The following is a 24279-nucleotide window of genomic DNA, read 5'->3' as shown; positions in this document are numbered from 1 at the left end:
AATGAAATAGAATGGAACAAGATGAAAATGTGCTCCTGCGCCTTATTAGGCTCGGTCGTCTGGCGTAAAGGAATTTATCAAAATCAATACCGATATTGTATGGGATCTTTGACGATTATCCAATAATTTCTTGTCTATCACAGTGAGATTTTCCCCCGCTCATGCCAGAAATCTCCCCAAGTCGCATCTTTAGACCTGTTCTGTCGAGGGCATATGTACTAAAAAAAACTGTGATATTTGTACAGCCCGGGGATAACAGATAGGAAGAAAATTAGAATAGATTATGTTAAGCGTGAGTTATTAGGAGTAAATTAAGAGTTAGAAGATTATCTCCCGTCCCGAGCTCTTTGTCATAACATCTTTCACAGGAAATAATAACTGTTGACCCTTTTTCTTATGCTTGACATGAGGGGGAGGGGATTTTACACCCCCACGTGACGGCCTCGGGACCAGATTTTACGATGCAATAATTATGAATGAACATATTTGAGCGGCTGTTTTACGCATACGCTGTGTCGATCTCTATGTCAAGGCGGTGTGCCGCAGGGTTCGCTACTTGGCCCTTTCTTGTTTGTTTTTGCAGTTAACGACCGTACGATGTAGTGTTTAACAAGTTTCACGGATTCGTTCGTCTTCTCGTATCTCGTTAATTTTTCACACCTTATTTAACAGATAGAATATTCTTTCTTTGACAAGCGATAATCGTTCTTTAGGCGCCGCTGGAATCTTTAGTTTTCCTCAAAGCTTTGTGGACATCTTGTCAGATGTCTAAATAGCTCGATAAAAAATATCAGATGAAATTTCGTGAGAAAAGATAATGTTTAAAATAAACATACTTATGGTCCAACGATTCCATTGACGAACGAATTGAACAAAAATACTTTTTTTTATAAGTGTGACATTTTGAGAAAGTCTGTCTATTTCAAAGTTAACGACAACAGCCAACAAGCCGACAAAATCAATTAGGTAGACATGAAATATGTCCAAAAACCATCTCCGATTGTTCAAGATGGAAAAATTGACTTTTCTGTAGAAAGGGTAGGCGTTTGTGCTCATTGCACTGAATCTGACAAGGTAACTTCATTGGTCTCATTTATGGAGAGGACTGTTTCAATTGCGAATTGTGATGAAGTAGCTGGTTTCTCGTCACCAGAAGATGAGCAAAATGTGGATAATTCGAGACGAAATTGAACGATGTTTGGCTAATAACATGTATACAATAGATGATCACTAAGGCATTGTTTTCGATCACCAGTTATACGGCGTCCGGTGCGGTGTACTTATAGGTGGGAATAGACAGTGTGTGTGCTAAGATGCGGGGTTATCGATACAGTAGAAAACAGTAGATTATGGATTATGTTTATTACTTTCAGCATTTCAATTTGATACTCACACCGCCATTATTATATTATACTACTAGAATATTTTTTGACTTTCAATGTCTCAATGTAATTTTTAACTATTCATCAACATTTTCAAACAAAAACAATTTTCTACCTTTTTTCATCCGCCGCTTAAACTGCGAAAATCAAAATATTAATTGATAATAACATTTTAACTCATTTCTTTCCATTAGAATCTAGAGAATATCAACTGACCACATTGCGTGTAGGATGCGATCTAATAACTCTCTAAGAAGAAGATGAACAACGGTAACAAGTTAATTACATTGGAAATTAGCAGCTTATCGGACCCGTTCCCGTCTTCTTCAAACCAATTAGTGACTGCTGACGGCGAGCAAACTATACCATCAAATTTAACTTCACTGGAAGAGAATTTCCTGATAATTGGACAGAACGTGGATCGGAATACGTTTGGCACAAGGCGCGCGACATTAAGTCACGTGCTACCATCTCAATTAAAGGTCGTTTTGTCTTTTGAATATAGAACGAGACGGCGGGATGTTCCGTATAAAAACAATTATTTTTGAAAGAAAGCAGAAGACAAATTAATTTTAGCCTGTTATTCAGGATGTTAAAACACATCGTTAAATGATTCCGTGGTGCTCGGGAGAAAAGACAGATTCTGTTAACAATGATGGGTTGACGTCGACTTCCATTTAATTTTGCAGGAATAGAAATTGACACTACTTTGATGTACTTCCTTCTTTTATTGCTCAAGGACAATGAATATCATTGGCGAGGAACTGGTATAAACTTCTATTCTTTTCAAAAACCTTACAAAGGAGTTTATATTGAAATCTTGATGAATTTTTTTGAAACGAAAATATGTCAAAATCGGTTTTCTTAGATGTATAAGCTTGTTTATACACCGTATTATGAAATTCAAACTGGGGTTTAAAAGGGTCAAGGGGCGATAACCTATTTATAAGGGTTACCCCGTTTTTAATGGGTACTATTGATAATTGGTATGATAATGAACTAAAACTTCCGCAATGAAAGGAATAAGATTGAATTTACTACACTAAACTATGTTGAATCTAAACCGAACGACAAGCCTTTTGGAACCGACAATAATTTACTATATACTGTGAATCTTAAAGTTGCAAATCAAAATAGAGCGGGTCACTTTTATTTGCTCTTTCGGTCACTTTGGGCAGAATCTAGCTTTGTGTCTTCTGTGACTCTTTTACTTAACGTTTGACCTTTGTAACGTGTTTTTAGCATTGCCACCATACGAAATTACGCGTCTGACCTACGCGTTAACAGAATCAGAAAGCGGAAGTAGGGTCTTTTTTTTTCTCTATAGTTTGTGTCATAAGAATGTTTTCAACGCATATAAAACTTGCAAAATCTTAATGTTATTTGTGTGAGTTGACAGGTGAATCCTGGTTCATAAAACTCGGTGAAAAATCGATTTATGAATTCACTTTCTCTCTAAGGGCACTGCCATCTTGAATTATTGCGAACTAATATGCGATTTGGCTACTTCAATTTTACAGATACATACCCGGTTTTCTAGAACTTTGTATACATACAACCAATGAAAAAAAACATTTACATGTGACCATTAGGCCCAAATAATTATAAACTTTCTAAAAAATTCGACGAATTTTGTCTGGCGTAGAGATTTAAATGGCAAACAACTAAGTTCGTGTCTGTTATTTCTATGTAAGAAAAAGAACTGCACGTTGTTTCGAATGTATTATGAATATAGTCAATATTTATTTAGACCTTGCTGAGAGAGGAGATAATTCTGACTCTAACGTATATGCATTAAATGCTGTTTTTTGGAATATCATACATGTTTTGATTTATTTGGTTTTATTTATTATTACACATCCATGTTATCATGTGTATGAACCCATTCCAATATAAGGAATGGCATGAGACGACGTGTTAGATCCTGGTTGCGTATTGGTTGAAGAACATAGAAGATATACAAAAAAATGAATTATAACATTTATTTCAAATAATAAACATTGACACAAATACATAGTTTATAATTATAAATACAATATTTACAGATTTCAAAATGAGACGAATTGAGTATATTCTGATTGTTAACAAACTAAGAAACGATTTCCATGATTGTAAACAAAAATGTGACTGAGTGACGTCAATGATTGTAAGCGAGATGCGCGATATTTATATCGACTGTGAATAAAGTACGAAATAATGTAGTAAACAAGATTCGAAGTGACATTCGGGATGCTATCAAAATAGTGAGTCGGTGAATGTAAACAACGTACAGAATGAAATTTTTTTAACAAGATATAACAGAATAATTCTAGTCAAGAAAATACAAAAGTCATTTACTGGAAACAAAATACGGAACGAAGTTTGTTAACAAGACTAATTAGCAGCACATTAGTAAAAAAAAATGCGGAATATCACGATGTTGATACAAAATATGGAATGACGTTACAGCTCAGAAAATTACTTTATAAGATTCTATTATCCAGAAGCCGTTATACATATTCCGATCAACTAATATCTGAAAATGGCCACTGGATTCGCTAGATCCGATGCAGTCGACTTGACTTTGCTATCAACAGAGTTGCTGTTGATTCGCATCACGTAGATACACAAGATTCAATTTTTATTACAAACTTGAACGTTAACAACTGATGGTAACTTGTGCCTCTAGATTCTGTCAGTCATAAGGTGACTGAGACCCATGTATAGAATCACGAGGATTAAAGCAACATAATTTAAAATGCTACATATATTGGAGATAAATTCTGGAATTTATTCTTAAAAGTAAATAATCCCCTGATGGAATGACTTATTGTTCAGAGGTAGTTACAAAAGTAGTACGCATACACATAGCTTAATGCTGAAACCAGAATACGTTTTATACCCTGTAGTGACACCTTTCTCATGACACATTGTCTATGATACAACATAATAGACTCATATTACATTATAATACATAGTCTAGAATCTGGACACATTGTTATAAAATTGTTTTCTATAGTGAAACATTGGTTTTGATACAGGACATATTGCCCAAAGATATGATGCACTATGGAACAATCGTTAATAATCATAATACATATATTTTAGTCCGGAAATGTAGTTTTAGACTTTCACCAAATACACATGTCTAGGTACTTCACTGAGAGTCATGATACATCATAATAAGAGTCTAAACTCAGGATACATTGTATATAGTGACAACACAATTAAGAGTCCTGACCAATTTATTTTATAACTAGAATGGTACTATATTATGTATTATATTATATCCGGTAATTTCATTAATAATTTATGAAGCGTTCTTTGAGAGTCATAGTGCATTAGCTAATACATGGCCTAGACTCAAGAAACATTATCATCTGGAGAGTCCGTTACATCAATATCATCATCGTCACTTGAATCACAAGAGTCCTGGCCACCATCGACATCCTCACCAAGATTCTCAAATAATTTTACACTATGTTCAAAAGCTTTGGCTCGTAACGCAGCGATACTTTCTGATCGAATTTCTTCCTTGATTTTAGGATCGCGAATGCTGGTATCGATATCCGACTTCACCATAGGATTGGTTTCTTCTTTCTTGTCTTCCGTCTCGCTCCCGGATAACATCTCCGACGCGCTACAAGATTTCTTGTGCATGCCTGTAATTGAAAGATTTTTTGTTAGGATTTATGAAATCGTCCAAGAGTACTGATAACAAGTTTGTCTCTTTACACCTCGTATTCGGCCATACTCGGAAGTTTCCGTAAAGCAGAGCGCTAAAGGAACTGTCACGGTAGACCGTTTGTACATCTCGTTGAACTAAATAAATGGTTTGCGTTCTAGTTTTTTTCAAATGAAATGACTTCTCCCATACTATTCTTCAACATTACTTGAAATGAGCATTAAAAAATGTTGGTGCGAATTGTACAGAAGTCCAAAAATTCCGCTCTTAACTAATTTATGTAACATTGCATTGTGTGAGATTTTTTTTTTGATATATTAGATTGGCTGATGATTTAAATCGGGTTAAATTCTCTTGCGAAAAGCGCAATGTTTATATCTTTCCGAGATATAAAGTTGCAATACATTTTTTTATTAGAAAAAAAAACAACTTACTAAGGAGCCACGGAGCACAGTTATCAAGAACATTTTCTTTGGCTGTGTTGATGATAGTATCTGGTAGAGGTAATGAATGACGAACCATCGCACCATATAACCCATACTCTGCCATTATACTACTTCTACCCCACGTCTTCTCCGTTTTTCTCCATTTAGCTCGTCGATTCTGGAACCAAACCTGAAATTACATAGAAAAAACATTATTAATTATGAAAGTTTTCGTTAGAATGATTAAGTTCGAAACTACGCACAGAAAAATGCAGATCAATAACAAAGTAAAAATATGAATTCGTACAGCCTTTTCATCATCTTGGAACGACGAAAGCTACATTTAGTTAGAGTTAGTTTTAGAATGGCGACTCACGAACAATAAAAACCCACTGGCCATAAAAATATGACAAATGCATTTTTGTCTGGTGGTGCTGGTAGTGCATTTGGGTTTGAAACTTTAGTGATACAACGCTGGCCAGAACAGCACTTGTAATACACAAAAGCATTGTCCTATGTTAGTCAAGCAACCTTCAGTCTGTTTTTCAGAACGTTCAACTATTCCGGATATAAATATTTGACACTATGCTTGATTTTGAATTTAAGAAAAAACAAATTGTCAACAACGCATTTTCTGCTTAACCTGACTCTTGGTCAACAACTTGTTGTGATTGTTAATTTTTGAGCATTTGATTAAACCACCACAAAAAAAACTAGATCAGAGATAAACAACCAAGCAAAACATATTCTTGGCGGATGTTCACTTGTCATAAAAAGGTAACAATGTTTTGAAAATACTTGTCCTTTACTTAAAGTAAAAGTCAAATCGGTTAATATATCAAAAACAAAACCCATGAAAAACTGTAGACAAGAATTGGATAACAAATGATTTTGGTTTCAATAACAACAAACAAATTTTGCTAAATCGTAATATATTAAGATTTCTTGGATTGAAATTAGGTGAGAAATGAGATGCGGCCATTCATCATTCTGGTATTTATCTGGAAAATGGTCGACAATCAGAATTATTCTTTACAAAATACTCAACTAATACACACAAAAACTCTTCTTGATGTATAGTCTTCTCAGAAATATATAACATTGGTAGGTTCCCTTCGTTAAGTCTTAATTAACATCCTTAGAATACTCGTTTGATCAATTTGTCGTAATTAATGAGAAAAATACGAAAGCATCCAATTAGGGTTTGAAATATGCTAATTATAGTCTAGTTAACGGTTTAAACGTCTTGACAATCGAGAGATATAAATGACATCCAGACACAAGGTTGAATAAAAAAGCGAGTTGGAGAGTCGAGGTTTAGAATATTAAGATGGTTTATTTGATAGTGATGTAGAATAATAGCTATATGGTTAGTTTGGGTAATTTAAGGCATATACTCCTCTAAATAGTACGGTGCAGATGTACCGTCTTCGCTCGAGAAATTACAATACTGTTTAAATTAATTAATACTTTTAAATATGTATTTTTTCCAAACCAGTAATATTATTATTATAAAAACAAAATATGTCTTTTAGAAAATATTATTTAGAGTATTGTATCCCTTTATCATGCTATTGATTGGGTGAAAATATAATCAATCCCTTTAAATGATGTCATATCAAGAGAAATATATCTATGGAACTATATACCTTCATAGGTTTATTGATAAAGTGGGAATATAGTACGATGATATTCGAAAACGAATAAGAAATAGATATGGGAATGTATACTTCTAAGAGTAATACGGAATAATTATGGTATACAATCTCTTCGAATTCTGTTGGCTCATCAAAATAAATATTTGAATATATACCTTTATAGGTAATTATGGTACACAATCCCTTCAGGTCACTTGGTTCATCAAGAGATAAATATTGGAATATATACCTTTATAGGAAATACTTTATAATTATGGTACACAATCCCTTCAAGTCTCTTGGCTTATCAAGATATAAATATGGGAATATATACCTTTATAGGTAGTACTTTATAATTATGGTACACAATCCCTTTCATGTTTCTTGGCTTATTGAGAAATAAATATGGGAATATATACCTTTATAAAAGGTAATACTGTATAATTATGAAGAGAGTAAAGCCATTATTGACATCTCTAATTGTAATCAGATCTCTTATTAACAGTAACGAGTTCATCTTTATGTAACTTATCCCCCGTTCTAACAAATTAACGTCGTGTATAATCAGGATAATCATATTATATTAGATTGTATTACAAAAAATATATTTCATTCTAGTTAAATTATTATGTGGGACATGGTTAAAAAAAACTATGTCTTTATTGGTCATATTATTATTCCTGTTAAAAAAGTACGATTAGGTAATACAGAATCGCTCCTTGTGGCAACATTCCATATTTTGTAAATTATTATTTTAGATGGCAATGTTACCAACATTACGAAAACTCTGATCTTGGTAAAATGTAACTTAGTACAACCTTTTAATATCAATTTTCGTATTATGACAAAGTTACAAATGTTCATAACAATAGCAACATAGCCCGATCTTATAATAAAATCGATTTTCGTATGACAAAGTTACAATTGTTCTAGCAGATAGCAATTGTAACATAGCCTGATCTTATAAAATATAAATTTTCGTATGACAAAGTTACAAATGTTCTAACAATTGTCTATTTTCATATATATTTTTCAACATTTATTATCATTTTTTGTGGCAACATTACATAGCTCCTATAATATATGAACATCCTAGATAAAACTGAAATAATTTATTCGATCGAAAACAAACTCGATTTACTTTTAATTCGAGATTCTAACAAGAATAATGATTATTTTTCATTCATAATTGATTTTCGATCAAAATTCATTTTCTTATATTTGCCTAAATTTTTCTGAAGAAGCTAATATAATTTCGGGGGATATAGTCACTGAAGCGGGCACCATCCAACAAGAAGAAGTCACTAGTCACGCCCGTTAATAGAAAACAGGAGTTAAAGGTATCTAGTACCATAATTATTCCTAAGTAGAACAAGGAGAACTAGGTTACCTACGTGTATGAGATCTATTGATTTCACGCCAGAGTCAGCAAATTTTGCATCAGACAGTCAAAGAGAGGAAATGAGGTTAACTCAACATTTATACATGAATATCTTTCATAATTACAAATTAGTTTTAATTAATTGGATGAAATTTGATAATGAATCACGTGTGTCGTGTGTCGTGTGCTGACACGATTCTCTTTTAACTGAGTTAATTTTATCAGCCTTAGCCAGAGCAGCCAGTATTTAAAGGTAACAGAATAAGAAGTAATTTTTCTGAATGAGCTCGGTGAATTTCTTTATTAGATTCCATGCCATTTTGATCTGTGACTTTGCGTGACGGTGCTATTTTATGTGGAGACATTAGCTTTATATCGATGTCTAACGAGCCTTCGTTATATTTCATTAATACTTATTGGATTTTAGAGGTAACTAATTTGGAGCAAAACAATTTTGAAAAAATTACATTTGAAACCAAATCAGTTTTAATCAATTCTAAATAGTCTACAGCCTATATAGCAAGATGATTAACGTGTAGACCTACCCTTGGGTATTGAAAAAATACAAAAGAACTAAGCACTATCATCCAATGACATATCAATTATCAACGCCCAAACTCCGTCTTTATTAGCCCATTCGGTGCCAAACATTAGGACGTAAAACTCCATTCATTTCATTTCTGGAAGAGTTTTGAAAATACATTCTTTTTAAATGGAGCGACTCCAGTAAAATATCTTATGCTAATGATTGTTTGAATGTAGTCCGTGCTATTATTTAGAAATTCTCTTTCTCCCTCCCTTTTGGGGTTTTTAATTTTTGACTAATTTTTGGTCTAGATTTGGAATTTGATGTCTGAAATTGCATTTTCTTTTAGAATTTGTGAGATGATGAGAACTTTTCATGCGTAAGGGTAATTTTAAAAATTGTCGTTTTGTGTGCAATGACAGTGTAGTGGTCTAGGCCTACTTTCAGTTTGGCTAGTTCAAGATTTTAAAAGTCATATGATATGATAATTTTTGTCCAGAAACTAAGCATAAGCCAAGCTTTCATGTGACATATTGGAAAGTTTACAACGAGATTTCTGGAAAAGTTATACAAGGTTGAATTTCGTGAATTTACATGGAAACAGATGGCAAATGAATTACCGTAGTCGGTCCAAATGTTACTTCGGATTATCTCCCTTCTATACTGAGATTATCTCCCTTGAAAATTTATATTTAGCGTAAAAAATTCCAAATTGGTATTTAGATAACATGAACTTTACTTTTATTATTTTTTTGAAAAATATAATAGTATTTCCGAAAGGCTTTTGAAAAGTTTGTTAATTTGGTCTTAAAAGCTTCTTTACTTCTACCTATTTCTGTTCTCTATATGTTCTATAAACAAACCCACGGTAAGAATGGTTTGCGAATGGTAATTGTATGTATAATAAAAACGATTAACAATATTAATTGGAACTGTTTAATCGAGTTGTAATTCGCAAAGGAATACAGCTAATCTGCCTGATTGAATCAAATTAATAAATACCATTACATAGCCTCGTTTTCGTTACATGACCAGTCAATCTAACTCTCGTCAAATCTCACGAGACACGCACAGTAATCAATGTAAAGTTAATTGATAAACCAATTTTCTTTGGGAAAACGTTTGATGTACGTTTGTCAATCTGTTCTGAGGTTAAAGCGAGGCGATTAAACCATCCAATATTAAAAGCGTGTTTTGTTACGTGCCGTGAACATGGTTTGAAATCTGCTTCCGTTCTCGTACATGACGATAATCACACACAAGAGACGAGAACTGGCGAGGCTTTTTTATTTATTCATTCGTTGCATGCTAGATAGTGGAGTTTTTTCTCGTTTATCTTACACCAACAGTCGATTACCACATCAAATTATAATCAAGAGATTTGTTGTTGCTTTTTATATCGAGCTTTGACAAAGTTTAACACTGATTTTAATATGGCTTATATGATAGAACATCTCACATTTATAGTAGGCTAACGTTTATAATATAAAGATTGGGTTCGTTTAAAGATACTTAGAAGGGGATTTCTGGTTTTTGTATGCGTATCTGTGCTATACAGCTCGTTTTCCAATTTATCGTTCGACATCTGTGGTTCCTACAATTTCAGGAAAAAAACATAGTCAGGTGATAAGATGAAGCCAAATAGCACTTGCGATAGTGACATTATAGTCTGGTTTGGTATTTCTGGAATCGCGGAAAAATTACCCAAATTTGTTTAATATTTTCACAAGATAATTTTCATTCATAGAAATATGATGCCCCGCGTTTGATTCTATTTTGAAAATAACACCCGACTTTCATCACAATAGTCTATCTCTACTATCTTTGATAAATTCACTGATTACAAACATTTGAAAATTCAAATTTCTGTCCATTGTTTATTTTTTAATAATTCTGATGATAAATAAGTGATGAATATTCATGAAGTAATTAAATCAAGTAATCACTATATTATCTGAACAAAATTTCAAACAAAATGATATTAATCTAACATATTGGAGTTGCATTTGAAATATTTAAGAAAAGGCAGAACGGCGGCTATGAACAGCAAAAGCTTTATGTCGAAATGACCCTCCATGCAAACAACATGAAGACAAAGATAATGTGACATTGACTTTGGCATTGGCGAGCACAATCAAGGCAAGAACAGTAACAGGGCTGCAAACGGTGGACGCCTGGAAAGTTCTCTACCAACCGGCGACTGAAAAAATATTCCAATATAAAGAAAGCATATTGAGACATGAATAGAAAGCCAAATGCTGTTGGAGTTTGAGCAGTATAGACATCCCTTAATCACCTATGTTTACTTGTGTATGCAGATTTACACTTTGGTGTATAAAATGCGTTCTCTATTGATTATTAAATGCAATTTCGTTCCTCTTTCATTTATAGGTGCAACAGTGGACCTCTGTTTTGAAATATTCATTGTTCTAGGTTGTATGTTATATTCAGAGAAAAATACGAAAATGTGATAAAATGCCAGGAAAAGTTCACATGGCATATCAGAAGTTTGTAGATTTTGTGTGTTGTTTTTTAAAACCTATATCTGTTGACAGTCGAATCCCTGCAGCGTAAACTTACAGTTTCTGCGTTCGACTCGGCGGGGGTTTAACGAGATTAGTCATACACTGTGATAACAGTTTTTATACAGTTTCAACAAATGTCGCACTTTCTGTGATAGTGTTAGATAGGTGCATTATGGTCATCATTTAATACTTATTTACCTATTTATACTGCCAAACTTTAAACACTACGGCTGACATGTGACCCCTACACCGATAATTGGTAAGTTTTGACACACAGTTGGAATTGGTGTTCTCGACAAAGTGTCACGACTTGTGCGATTTCGTCAGTATAAGGTCTAAGATGCTGAATTTTAGAAAGCACCATTGAATTTTTGTGAAATATGGCTAATTTTGACTTTGGAATAGAGTTTTACGTACTGATTCTCCACTCCAAACTGAACGAATTAAAATGGGCTGCATTTTTCACAGACAGTGGCATTAATTGGTATGATAGTATAGAGGCATTGACATTAGAATTATCAACATTGAAATTATCAACAGATCCATGAAAATTGACTTAGCTATGTGGATTCCCCGAACGGTGTCAGTTTGACAAACCCACGTGTACGCTGGCACCAAGTACCAACGTCATTATTATGTCAACACTTGGAGAAATTTATTGTTATATTATACATAACAATATAGAAAAAATACACAATATACAAAAACATGTTGTGATTTGTGCGATATAATTTGCAATACAGCATAGATGTGAAATGAGTAACCTCATGACAAAGAGAGGATACATAACATTGATTTAAGTTTTGATATTTTGTCTAATACATGTAGTTTATCAAGTCAAGGATGGCTGGATTTTAATTATGAAAAAACTGAAACAGACGTTGCCAATAATCGGTTTTATTTTCAAACATTTTATCATGCAGAACCAAGCGTGGCCAACCGTAACAGTGATTTTTATCGTTTTAAAAATTGATTTTCTAGTATTATTTTCTTTGTTTTCAAAATACATATATATCAACTAGTTGCATAATAACTCAGAGATAATATTTTGAAAAATTGATTTGAATAATTGTTTTGTCAGTTTTGTCCTTGTGATGTGAATAATGGGTTTGATAGATATGTCAGTTTTCTCTTTGCGATATGAATAATAGTTTTGATAGATATGTCATATTTCTATTTGTGATATGAATGATTGTTTTGATAGATATGTCAGTTTTCTATTTGTGATATGAATAATTTTATTGATAGGTAGTTTATTCCTTGATGTGAATGAGCCGATATATTCTATCATACAATAGAGAATTATGAATTGTTGGGAATATTAAACTTGACTGGTTACAATATGTTATCAATTATTCTACTATAATTTATGTTAATTATAACCACTATAATAAAGCATAATATAGTAGATAATTTCACTTCACTTCATTCGCTTTATTATCACTGAAATTAACGTTAGTTCGCCTCGGTTAGAAAAACATTTATGTTTAAAATTAGTGCATAACTTTTGTCGCGTTAGTACGAAGAATTGAATGGTTTTAGCAAGAGTGAGCACGTGTTGTATATGGTTACTGGTTTGACATCGTCACAATGTCCAGCTATTACGAACGTAGTCTTACACCTTGACTGTAATAGCTACTATTCTTGCACTGTTTAAGTTGGTTAACGATTTGAGTGGATTGTACAGTCAACCAGAGCTTTCGATAGAACGTTTGTAAACAATAAGCCACACTGTTTACAGCATTTCTGTCGAGGGTTCTCTGGGCAACAATCCAATTTATTCCGGGATACAAGAATAGTGGCTATTGTAGTCAGGGTATAAGACGAAGTTGATGCTAGGCTAACAGTGTAACACTCGAGTTTAAAATTAGAAAATTCACAGACAGAAGGAGCAAAAAATCAGACCCATTTCTTAATATCAGAACAGAAACTAACGAAAAAATTAATCCTAATTAACATTAGTTATCTTCTATGAAAGAAAACGATTCCCTGCTAATGTAGATGTGCCATCACCTACTGTGTCCACGAGACAACCTAATACAATGGTCTTACTTATGTGATAAAAGCATGCTGAGGTACCTTGGGGGTCTTCTCCGACACACTTAGAAACAATAATATAGCACTTTTCTCTGCTACGTGTTGTTATTAATTAGAGGTATATTATTGAAAAGGAATTGTGTATTTGCACTAAATGGTGAAATACTGTAAATGTCATAACGCACTAATAAAGGCCAAAAAAATCTCTTTCAAAGTTTTAACCCAGTCTTGTTTCAAATTAAGATTTAATTTAGAACGATATATCATAGGCCAATTGATGGAATGGTCCAGATAGCAGTTATTCTTTATATTCTGTTATGCCTTGCGCTTCTGTGTCAATTGAAATCACGTTACATATTATATTGGATCCTTTTTTAATAGTGGTGGGGCTGCAAAAATACTATAAGTCTAATTTCTCTCACCTGTATTCTATCTTCGGGTAGATCTGTTTTCATGGCTAAAACCTCTCGAGCGTAGACATCTGGATAGTGAGCGTCTTTAAACGCCTTTTCTAACTCTTCTAGTTGATACGAGGTGAATATTGTTCTGAAAAAGTATGTTTTTATTGTTAAATTTGACTGCTAGAAATATAGAGTATCTTAACTCCTCCGGAACATATGATACACTTTGCGACTTGGCATCTGTTTCGGAGCATCCATATAGTTAATATACTTATTTTGTATATTCATTCACCCATTAAATGACTGATTTACAATTTGTAGTAATTTTATATTTATACTAAAGATGAACTCGACTAGTCCACTGCATTTTGAGGTATAAACGTACATTTTGTCTTGGATTCTTCAGATAGCGTACACATATACCCTGACTTGGATATATTTAACTATGTGGATTCTCGGAAACCTTATACCCGTCTTCATTAGTCCACATGGTGCAGAAAAGTGGGACCAAAAACTCCATTCGTTTCATTTCATTTCGGAAACCTTCTAGAGTGCCAGCCCTTAGAAATCAATTCTACTAATAACCCACAAATCATTCGTTTTTCACTCTAATAGCATCAATTAATTAGCTATTTTAATTGGAATTTATCCACTCAATCACAGTAATTAAAAACAAATTCTTCTTGATTTTATTGAAGCCTTATTGGTAAAGGACTGAGATGAAGCCAGGTGGGGAGCGGTGTATTACAAACTAACAAACCATGAAATTATACATGTACAACTATACAACTTTATCACAGACTAATTGATTTCTTAATAAGTTATAACTAATTCATTTATCTCTTTAATACTTGTTTGATATTGAAATTATCAACACTAAAATACACTGTTATAAAGTCGTCTAGTTCTTAAAAGTTTAGACTAGTTTTTAAACGAACTTCACAAGCGTCCGAGTGTATTTACATTTGACTATAACTATTTTTCAAGAAAGGGGTGTTACTCGTACAAAACGATCACCCAATAAGCTACCAGTTTTGTAAGCATTCTCTCACATATTGATGCAGACTGAGAAATTTAGTTGCTCGTCACTGACTTTGCCTCGCATTGCATATCGCTTATCCCTTAACAAGTTATAAGAAAAGTAAAACGTTAACCGATGACCAAGCTTAAAAATGCTTACACATGCTTGCATAATGCTATCGGGTGTCCCTATACTAACACAAAATTGAGCATGAATAACCGACAAAGTAAGTGTGAAAATATCCAGCGATGTTCGATAATCGATGTACTTAATGAATAAATTGGCAATAAACAAGTTATAATAATTTAATGTTTTAATAAAGTAAAATACAGTTAGTCATTGAAATGATGACAATAATACAATATAGCGTCAATTAGAACCTTTAGGCCTTTCTACAAACTGAACGTATATCGTAAATATTCTTCCAATTATCCACAATTCACTTAATATGATTAATTTTCTAGCCTTCCTCGGTGTTATTGACAGCCTGTTGTTGTCGCTGTGTTAATTTAGGTTTTAATAACCTATTAATTGATTAATTTAACGTTTTGTTCAATAAAACCTCTCGGTTATCAGATGTTCGTATTTTAATGAAAATTGAAATTTATAGATTTGGTTGAATAGTTGAAGTGAAATTAGCCAAATAAGTATACATGCTGTAAAGAACATTATTAAACATTAAAAGAATTATGGCTAATTGCGTTCATAATATAAGTTTCAGGGTTTAGCCTTTTTTGGCATCAACAGATCTAAATAGGTGAAATATATTCCAAAATTTCGAAATGGAACTCCTATACTCCACCCCTAAATTTCTATGATTGTTATATGTTCTGGGTTGAGTTACGACTAGCTCTAACACTCCGGGGAACAGCTTTGAATTTATATTACATTAGATGTAATGGTTATGAACGTAATGATAGGTAGATTCTTTCTCTTTGTCGTTTTTTAACGTTACTTAAAAGGCGAAGATATGTGCCAGCGTCAAAATATTGTTTAATAATCGCGTCTCCCTATATGGTGGTTTTTGTTAAGATTATTCTTGTTTTTAATTCTGCTTCAAATTATTATAATGGAAACTGAATTAACAATACTGTACCTATGTCGTCTTTTTTTTTTCTTTCTTTTAGAATTGAGTTCTCCTGGTTCTTGACTGGAATCATTCAAACTTCCCCTCATCTCATCTGAAATATCAAAATTGTTCATGAAAATACTATCTCAGACATGCAGTAAGAGTAGCCTGGCTTACAAAGTCAACATTATTAGCACGGTGGACTGGCATGAGCTATATAATGTGGACTCACTGAAGGAAATTAAATTTGGAAATGGACAGTTAGTGGTATTAGGTGTTCTGAAAGTATTAAGAAGTCCTGTTGAGTTTAAATTTGTCCCGAAGTAACATCTCACAATAAGTAAGACTGGATGAGCTAACACTGGAACCAAGCAAATGTTACCATGAGAGATTACCACTAAGAAAAAAACAATACATCAATGTCATAAACTTTACTTTTCTAGGATTCGAAAGTTACATAAGCTTAGTTATTTTAAGACTAAAAAAAACTAGCGCTGAATATAGAATAGAAACTTTAAAGGAGAATGTGTCAGCTTCGTTAAAACAGGGATGTTGACTAAATAATTTTCCCAGTGTTAAAAAATATATGGGTTTTTGATTCTGTGAATCAATTTCAGTTTTCCATTAATGTCTGTAAAAGGAGTAATTCTTCTTTAATGAACTTCATTTAGTTATAATTTTCTAAAAACAGTCTGATTTTCTTTATTTTGCACTATTTGCATAATAAGTTCCAACTCTTCATTCGCTTTAATATAAATATTTGAAAATTTGTAAATGGACACACACTGCCGTTTTATATTTTAAAATCTAGAAACTGAATTAAAATGAATTGAAAATTGACACGACATAAATGAGATGGGAAAAAACCCTAATTATCTAATCGTGATAATTAGTTTTCTAGTGTAAATCATTTCAATTCATTACCCCAAATCTACATCATTTACCGTATGGTGGTAGTATAGTCAACACGGATCGCCCTGGGCGCGATATCTTTTTAATGCTCCCAAAGGACTTCATTTCTCGCCAAATGGTTTTACTAATTATCAGAAAAAGCTAATTTTACCCGCACGCTTGTATAGAATATCATTGTTAATTCTCGGATATTAAAAAATATAATTATTTCATTTCGGATTCAATTTCTGATTTTGTCGCTGAAATTCTCCGCTAATCACCAGGAATTTGAGATGATATACGTAATGTGACTGTAATTTAAATCACATGAATTCTGGTTTGGATTTTGTTTACTGTTTCTTATGTTACCGTTATTGTTCAGATTTCCATTTTGATACAATTAATTTCACGCTCTAGACTGTTTTATCATTTCAGAACTTGCCGTTTAATCAAACAATGCCTTTTTTTTATTCGGCTGTAACCCTTCGTAAATATGAACGTAAGCTTTTCAAAATATTTTTGGTTTGCCAATGAACTAGTTGGAAGAAGGAATCCCCTGAATTGTAGAGTATAGATGTTTATATTTACATGACAAGTGAATGGAGAGAAACACACTATCTAAAATTCCGTGATTTCTATAGACAGACAATGATATTTAATAGCCTTGATAGAATGTAGTGAAGCTCTCTGGTTCAAGTTATCGAGAGGCTTTTTATAAAAAAAAACATTAAAGCACAATTGTACATTTTTAATTCATAAAATATTATATTTTTCCTTTTTATAGAAAATCTGAAGAAAAGATTCTTAATTAATTACTTTTTGATTTTAACAAAAAATACATTGTTTTAGCTATGAACTATTTAACTTGTCCTTCATGTAATTTTTAACTGTTATTAATGACATGATCATTTCTGAAAATAGAATAAATAATTAAGATGAATTGTGGAATTTTAACACCGAGTAATTTCCTAAAAATTCTGAAAAATAGAAACAGATTTTAAAATCAAAATCAAAAGAATTAAAACACATTAAAACACCCTTTATAAAAAAAATATTTCAGAGGCCGCAATTATAGATCTAAAGTTAAAAGGTGAAAACAAAACAAGTAAACAAATAAATTAATGAAAAAATCAATAAATAATTTAACTCACCGTTTTTACTGAAATTTCTGGAAAATACCAAATTATCAGCAGTGGCTCTCGTGCCGAACATGGACTCCGGGGAAACAGCGGAACTTAAATTTCCAGGAGATCGCCATGCTTGGAAAAAGTTCGGAACGTTTTCTGTGTCTTTGGATTCGCGATCTCTTCCGAATGCCGGAGATAAAAACGGACTAAAATATGCTGAGATAGGAATATTTACTCTGTCTGAAACACCATTGTCAGTTTTATCATCACCCTCCTTTTTACCCAAACTTAATAAATCCTGGATGGCAAAAGGTGTCCTTTTGGCACTAACACCCCCGGGGCAATTAGCTTGAGATGGCAGTCCTTGAAATCCCGAGGGTAAGGAAAAGGAAGAGAATGGCGGAATAAAATTCATCATTTTCAGGCACTTAGTTTCCAATTTTTTTTCTGATTTAATGAGAGTAAAAAATGTCGGTAGTGATGACAGAAAAACAAATTTATCAAAGTTATATCCTTGTCACTGTTTAACTTCCAATTAGTTGATCAGAACACGGTTCCACAAAACTGGTGCCAAATCGCAGAGAAAAAAATCACTGAACATCGAGAGAAAAAAAATGGCGACTTGTGAATTCTGCTCGGAGTGACAATTTACTTTAAAGCATTTAAACTACTGTATAAGGAAATGCAATTGCGTTTAAGAGAAACTAATCCATTTCTATATAACATTTACCGCACGCGCCAATCGTACTTTGCCTTTGTCTGACTTGATTGAAACCGCCCCTTAGTTGATAATACCACGTCAATCACAATACAGCAGGCCAATGTAACAACATGGTAAGATGGCAGATTGTTATTAGCTAGGTTGAAACTGCAAGTAGTTCGACACTTCCTGCTACTGCGAGTAGCCAATCACCCAGGGTTATAGATTCCGGTATAAATTACCATTTTCTCACTAAACTCTAGTTATGGTCGACCATTGGTCTGTATTATACCGATACAGGGTGATGATCTGCATCCTAAATTTCAACATTTATTGATTACATTCGAACTTAGTGTGAATTCTGCTGACAACGATTTGCACACTATGCACTATGTGTTATAAAGATTTCAGTCTGCTTAATATAAAATATATATTAGATAAAACTTTGTGACAACTTCCGGTGCAATTTCTTACCCCGATTCTAAACACCGTCTTTCCCCAGTGGCTCAACTAGATGATTGGGGGCCCGCGGACTTTAGTCGTTTGGGGCCCCATTTAAGGTTGGGACTTGGCTCAACCTGCCCTATGGTATTCCAAATCCATTATTCTATCCCTACTTTGCTTCTCACACTCACCCTGTCTTTCCCTCTCCACATTCAAATCCACCATTCCATTCCCTACACACACCTTGTCTTTCCTTTTCCACGTTCAAATCAATCATTCCATCCCTACTTTGCTTCTCAAAATAACACTGTCATTCCCTCTCTAAATCTGACACACCCGGTTCCATACTCTTACTCTTGCCTTATTCTCTTTTAACCCCTTTTTCATTCCCTGACTTCTCAAAACTCTCCTTTCATTCCCCGACTTCTCATCTCAAAACCCCCCTTTCATTCCCCGACTTCTCAAAAACCCCCTTTTCATTCACTCACCTCCAAAAGCCCTTTTCATTCCCCGATTGTCAAAACCCCTTTTTCATTCCCCGACTTGTCAAACCATCTTTTCATTCACCGACTTCTCAAAACCCCCTTTACATTTTCTGACTTCTCAAAACCCTCTGTACATTCCCTGACTTAAAAAAATCCCACTTTTTATTTACCGATTTCTTGAAATCATTCCTGTCATTCCCTCTCTTCTCACCTCTTGTTCCACTCTTTTGTACGTCTTCGCCGATATCAAATTTCGAATACTATCTGAAAATCGCAATTAACTTTGCCGTTTTCGTCACTGTAATAACAATATTTAGGATATGATTTCATAAATTTAATCATTTAGATAATAGATTTCTATAGAATTTGTTCCTGAATTTTCTATGATTTAAATTTTATTGTCAATATAATCGGCTGGTTTCATCAATCTATTGAATAGTCGAAACCTTAATGGAACCTCTTCATGATACACTCTTAAAATTGTCTGTTAGAAATCTAGAAAAATATGCGCGATATACTTGACAGGATTTTTCTGCAGATTTTAAGGCGTTAAAATAGTAGGTGTTCTATACGATTTAAACTCATATCAGAGACTTACGATGTCGGAGTTATTCGGAAGCGGTGTGGTTCTCACAGGAAAATTCGTCACCAGAAATTCGTAGTAAATTGCTCACGTGGTTCATTAGTCACAGTCATTAATTTACTTTACCTTGACCAAACAAACTCTGACTGGATGTATTTGCATGCGTACTATCAATTCAAATCGTTGCATTTACAAACTTCTGTGACACAAGAAAGATGGCTATTGCAGTCAAGATATAAGTAGAAGTTCGTCACAGCTTGACATTGTGAAGTTGAGGCTTTGTTAAGGCAATGAAAACAGAAAAATCTTACAGTGTATAATGGTACAGAAATCTCTCGATAACTAGCGTGACTTTAGCTAGCGGTAGAATTAGGATGGAATGATAATATGGTTTCACTGAAGCTCGGAAGCTGCCATTGATAATGTTTACAATTCATTTTGATTCTATCCCATTATCAAATTAAAGATGACTCGTTAGAATATTATACGGCTTCATTTGTCTTCAATTTGTACAGAATGAAATGAATTAGCAGCGAGTAGCGATCTTCAACCTTCCTTCAATTCCAGTTCTATCCAATATAATAAAGAACCCATTATCTCATTCCGGGGAAGAGTTGCGAGTAAATTAGATCATGAAGTCGACAGATAAGGTTAAAAAGATCAAGAGGGTCGCCGAGAAGCTACAGAGAAAATGACCAACTCATCCACAGTAATTGATGTTTTAACTTTTATGAGAAGAGATTTATAAGGTTAAGAAAATTTGCTATTAAAGGGATTCAAATGAGCTTTTTAAGTCTAGGAACTATATGTATATTTTTTTTTTTTTTTTTGCTGTAGGATTCGGAGAGGTTTTCTTCAACCCGGTTTCCCCCTGCTGACATGGAAAAAGCGTCTAGTCGTTCGGATGGAACAATAAACCGAGGCCCCGTGTGCTACAGGCTGTGCACGTTAAAGATCCCTCGACAGTTGGAAATCAAAAAAGAGCAGGCTAATGCTGCTGTCCTGGCAAAATTTCCCTCATTGCACCCTGCATGGCGTTGCCCGTCTTCATTAGCCCACATGGTGCAGAAAAGTAGGACGTAAAATTCATTTCATTTTTTCGGAGAGGTTTTCTGCCCTTTGTATATGTAATCCGTCCGATGTCTGTGGCTCCTGTTTTTCCAGAAAAGGTATCTGCGAAAGATGCCAAAATCAAAATGGCCGTAAAATAGGATAGTTCTTTCCTAAAAATCAAAAGTCATTTCTATGCGATTTTTATGGTCCCACCAGTAAACTATAGTGACGGCATAATCTGAACAAGTTTTGTTTTTCTAGATTGTTCTTAATTACAGGATCAACAGGCGTGGATCGATATCTGAATAGTGCTTATAGAGGCAAAGTTTCTCTGAGACACATACAAAGACTAGATATTTTTCTTAATGTTTTCTGGTAATAGATAGTAGAATATGGGAAATACTCAGTTTTTGTACATTTTTATAAATATGTAGAATAAAAAGCCAAGCGAACTGATATATTGACATAAGATGATGTCGGCTAGTATTTTCTTTCCACAGATTATCACTAAGCCTACCAGGTGTAGCAAGAGATTTCCAAGATTTGGGTTTCTTGGTTGTTTTGAAACAGAACCGTCAAATAGGCAGATCATTTCTACACCAAAATATCAGCTCTAATCACCGTGATCCCCCAGCACACAGAAAGGTTTTTTGAGGATAAGAAAGAAAGGATTGAAATTATATGGAGCTTTACTTCTTACTTTTCTGACCGAAATACGAGAGATGACACAGTACTGCTGTATGCATTCAATTGAGATGAAGTGGACTTTGACAGTGGACAACGGGCAATCTTGATTTCTGTCGAGAGATGTTAAGCACATGGGACCTCACTTTATTCTTCATCTAACCGACTATAGCGAGCTCTTGGTTCAACGACTCATCGATCTTCAGCTTTTATAGGTTTTTGCTTTCATAAATAGTAGTTGTCATAGAGGGTACAAAGAGAACAGCATTGGCTGTAACCGCCAATTGTGTCATCCCCACTTCATTTCTAACATTCGTTGAAATATTTATCAAAATACACCAAATCAATGCTATCTTTTAAAACCTTTTTGAGGGAACCCTTCCAGACGTTCCATGGGAGGCCTACGTCTATGTCGCTTCTACAGAGCTGCCGCATTTTTAATTCAAGCTGGACGGTATGTCCTCCAATTAAGACAGTCTTCACCCTAAATGCACCCATAGTCCCGAGAGGCTGTAATTGTTTCTATTCAAAAATTCAAATGACTTTCTTTCAATTAGTTATATCAAATATTATGTTTGGTTATCGTGGTAACATAAGTCAGTTCCATCAGAAGTTGAATAGAAAAAAAATAATACCACATCCCTTTAAATATATTAGAGTAGATTAGGTTACAGTATTAGACTCAATTATAAACATGTCAACGTCGATCAATTTATTCATCCAAGTTCTTGCTGTATTAGGTTGTTGCTTTCTTTAGTTTTTTATTCTAGCAATGAAAGTTGACTGGGTTCGTAAGAAACAAAGCATCACTTTACTAGGTGTCGTGAGATCAAATCCCGTTAAAAAGGATATTTCTCGCTTTTACAGTCAGAGCTTTCGGCTACAATCGAGTGGCAGCAATGTCACTTCCAAGTCCAGATTCATTTCAGTCCACAGGAGTGAAGCACTCAATTCGAGTGCTGAATGGTTGCATCTAATTGGTGGCAACTGCAGTCGCTAAAGATCAAATTTTCAAGTTGTTGGGTTTATCTGAACCCACATTTGTATACAAGTGTAATTAAGTATGGGAACTGAGGGATTCAATTCTATTGAGATTCTTTTTCCTAAACTATCAATTCCGGGAGCAAATTCTCTACCAGGATCAGATTTATTCATTATGGTGTTGAGCAGGTTTGCAAGAGAGAAAAAAACAGAAAAACAAGTGCTTCTGTAAGATCCATGCTTCACCAAATTACTAGTATAAAAATACATTCTTACACGGACTGGGTACTGATTTTTCACTGTTCAAATACTGCTCAATGCATTACAGAGATATTTGAAATACCAGTTGTCTGGATAACATTAATACGGTTATGTACTTTCTGTCAGAGGCAGACATGTTGTTTTTTAAGGAAGTCTAACGGAATAGATATTGCATCACAGAAATGTACCAAACAGCACTAGTTGGTATGATTTCTTCACCAGAAGCCAAATTTCCTTCAATAAAAGTTTACCATAGCGATCAGACTAATCATTTCACCCCGGAGCACCTCGCGATTAATCTGACGAAAACAATTAGGCTGGGGATTGACTGGTTTTTAAAAAGAACTGAAGGAATTAATTGATCTTCTCATAGAAATACCGTATTCATCTGACGCGACCCATTTCAAAACAACTTCGTCTTGATCTGATTAAGTCTACTGAGCGAACAATCGAACGCACCCGATTGATTCGTTTATCCTTTAGGGCACGGAGAGTTATGAAAAGCGAGATTTAAACAGCAATTGGCTATCAGAACTAATCGAATTAAAGCAGAACAAATTAGTTATTGGTCTATACAATGGCTATGAAAGGAATATATGGTGAAGTTTGAAGAATGGTTCCTGTTTATCGGACTGACGTTAAGAAATTATTTCCTAAAATTAGTCAATCCAGTTATACCACTTCAGATATTTTATTTTAACGCCTGGTCGCTGCTAGAACTCAGTTTATTGGTTTCCGACTGTAAAGTTGGGTGTCATTATCAAAACTATGTCTTCAAGTCAATTTTTATTGTTTTTATTGTTTTATTTTCTAACCCAAGAACATAGCCTAGCTGTAAACAGCTCTGTCTTAATCCAATCTTCAACAGTATTATTTCAAAGATCCAGTTTTCATTGAGCTGCATCTTCACACTGTTAAATATTAAGAACTTCGTTTTATGCCTTGAATGACATAGCCACTATTCTTGGTGCACACAAGTTTGTTACTACAGCAATTTGATTG

The 24279-nt window shown here is 33.9% G+C and overlaps 2 protein-coding genes across 2 annotated transcripts; both read right to left on the bottom strand.

Moving 5' to 3' along the window:
- Positions 1-5619: 5619 nt before the first annotated feature.
- Positions 5620-14125, bottom strand: LOTGIDRAFT_79690 (hypothetical protein; the record flags this gene model as incomplete). Its single annotated transcript, XM_009056719.1, has 2 exons — positions 5620-5661; positions 14000-14125. Coding segments are annotated over 2 exons (168 nt in total), but the record flags the coding sequence as incomplete, so codon positions are not given.
- Positions 14126-17808: 3683 nt separating this feature from the next.
- Positions 17809-18504, bottom strand: LOTGIDRAFT_161319 (hypothetical protein; the record flags this gene model as incomplete). Its single annotated transcript, XM_009056727.1, has 2 exons — positions 17809-17870; positions 18111-18504. 2 exons carry the CDS (start codon positions 18502-18504, stop codon positions 17809-17811), a joined length of 456 nt encoding a protein of 151 aa, XP_009054975.1.
- Positions 18505-24279: the final 5775 nt, after the last annotated feature.

The sequence above is a fragment of the Lottia gigantea genome, assembly GCF_000327385.1.
Source record: "Lottia gigantea unplaced genomic scaffold LOTGIsca_29, whole genome shotgun sequence".
NCBI lineage: Eukaryota > Metazoa > Mollusca > Gastropoda > Lottiidae > Lottia > Lottia gigantea.
The sequence above is the reverse complement of the archived record's forward strand: the minus strand, read 5'-3'. Positions and strand labels throughout refer to the sequence as shown.